This window comes from Saprolegnia diclina (assembly GCF_000281045.1).
Source record: "Saprolegnia diclina VS20 unplaced genomic scaffold supercont1.122, whole genome shotgun sequence".
Lineage (NCBI taxonomy): Eukaryota > Oomycota > Saprolegniomycetes > Saprolegniales > Saprolegniaceae > Saprolegnia > Saprolegnia diclina.
This window is the reverse complement of record NW_008246189.1, coordinates 31,704-33,409: the sequence shown is the minus strand read 5'-3', so window position 1 is coordinate 33,409 and position 1,706 is coordinate 31,704. Positions and strand designations below refer to the sequence as shown.

At 57.9% G+C, this 1,706-nt stretch overlaps 2 protein-coding genes across 2 annotated transcripts; one reads left to right on the top strand and one right to left on the bottom strand.

Annotated features, from left to right (window-relative positions):
- On the top strand, positions 1 to 292 carry SDRG_16292 (hypothetical protein). The gene has a single exon (XM_008622496.1). It carries the CDS (start codon positions 78 to 80, stop codon positions 240 to 242), a length of 165 nt encoding a protein of 54 aa, XP_008620718.1. The 5' UTR covers positions 1 to 77; the 3' UTR covers positions 243 to 292.
- A 363-nt stretch (positions 293 to 655) lies between these two features.
- SDRG_16291 (hypothetical protein) lies at positions 656 to 1,706 on the bottom strand. Its single transcript, XM_008622495.1, has one exon. The coding sequence runs from the start codon at positions 1,691 to 1,693 to the stop codon at positions 710 to 712; it is 984 nt and encodes a 327-aa protein (XP_008620717.1). The 5' UTR covers positions 1,694 to 1,706; the 3' UTR covers positions 656 to 709.

Here is a 1,706-nt window from a genome sequence, read left to right as displayed (position 1 = left end):
CCAGCAGTCGCCGCCACCTCCACCTCAAATACTCGGACGAATGCGTCAAGGCCCGCACCGAAAAGGTCCTCAAGAGCATGCTCTCACAGCTCAATCAGCTCGACGCTGACACGACCAACGCCCAGCTGCTACAAAAGGCACTGCGCTACCGCAACCGAACACGCGAGCTGCAAACCAACGACGGCTGTGACGTCGGCGCTCGCTTTGGCATCTCGTGGCACAAGGTGGCCACAAAAGCCTAGCTCTCTGATAGTAAAATATTCTAATTTATGCGATCGCAACCCCTAGCTGCAGTCCTATCGCGCCAATTGCGAAGCCGTCGGAGCGGACACGACCCACCAAACATACGCCTCAACATTCGCATGAGTCGGCAATCCTGGTACTATGCTGGCTGTGTGCGCTCGAAAACGATGGAGTGCCAGTGAACACATCAGTGATGATCGTCGGCGACAAGTCTCTTCCATGCACCTTGGATGTTGGCCAAGATGCTCACTGCACAAGTTATGCCAATGGGCGTTGATATGGACGTAATCCCACCTAATCCCTCTGAGTTTCCAGCCGCATACCTCGGAAGTGGTACTGAGTGTCACTGTGCTTCCTGACATTCGAAGTCATGCTGAACTTCCAGCAAGGCGCCAAACAAGAAGCAGTCAACTGCTCGAGTAATTGTACGTGGATTAGCCAAAGCGTCTACTAGATACTCGTTCGATTAAAAGTGCAGTTGGTTCTTCACCACACCCTTCTTGGCCCAGTGGTCGCCAATCTCTTGGATAAAGTCGTCGCGCACGAGCTTGGCGCGGTCCACCAAGACGCCGTCTTCTTCGCGTCGGATCACAATCCCTTCGACGGGGCCGTCGTAGAAGGCCGAGGGCGTCTCGAGCAGGCGCTGGTAGCCGTCCAAGTCGGCCACAGTCGTCGTCGACAGCGTCGGTACCATGTGGATCGACGTCTCTTCCAGTCGTTCTGTGACTCGTTCGACGCTCCAAAACGTATTGTCCGCCCGGTCCAAGATGTCAAACGCGAGAAAGTAGCTCGGCAGTCGACTGTAGCCGATCGAGTGCTGCGCAAAGAGCCACTCGCCGTAGAGCACGTAGCGTCCGGGCGGCGAGAGCAATTCGATGAGCTCAAACTGGTGCACTTGGATCCAAATGTCGAGGCCTTTGAACTGCGGCGCCGTGCTCGAGTTGCAAAAGTGCGACCGGTTCTGCGCCACGATCGCAAAGTCGTCGTTGAGGAAGAGACCGAGGTTGGCGCCATCGACCTTTTCTTGGATCGTCACGCGCGTCTGGACAAACCGTCCAGCGTCCAGCGGGTCCAGCACCAAGTCGTCGCGCGTGACACCGCCACTCGGCAGCAAGTGGCGCGTCCGCGGAAACTTGGGCAGCGTCCCGTGACCGAGGTCCGGTGCCGCCTCGCTCGAAACAGGGGTCGCGCGACGTGCGGGTTGAGGAATCGGCATCGAACCGCCGACCACCTGCACGCGAATCGCATCGTGCGACTCGGTCGCGATGGCGGTCGCAAACGTCTCCATCTGCGTCTGGGTCGCCATAACATCGCCCAAGATGCCAAAGCACAGCGTCGGCGCCATGGACGGCATCGGGTCGAGCTCAACGCCGTTTTTGGTCAAGTCTCGGAGCCACTTGGCCAACTTCCACTTGAGTTGCTGCGAGAGAGTCCACTTTGTCTCGGTCATCGACGGCGTAAGC

Bases quoted from the DNA above. Each gene is read 5' to 3' on its own strand.
- SDRG_16291 (XM_008622495.1), bottom strand. From the start codon at position 1,693: ATGACCGAGACAAAGTGGACTCTCTCGCAGCAACTCAAGTGGAAGTTG.
- SDRG_16292 (XM_008622496.1), top strand. From the start codon at position 78: ATGCTCTCACAGCTCAATCAGCTCGACGCTGACACGACCAACGCCCAG.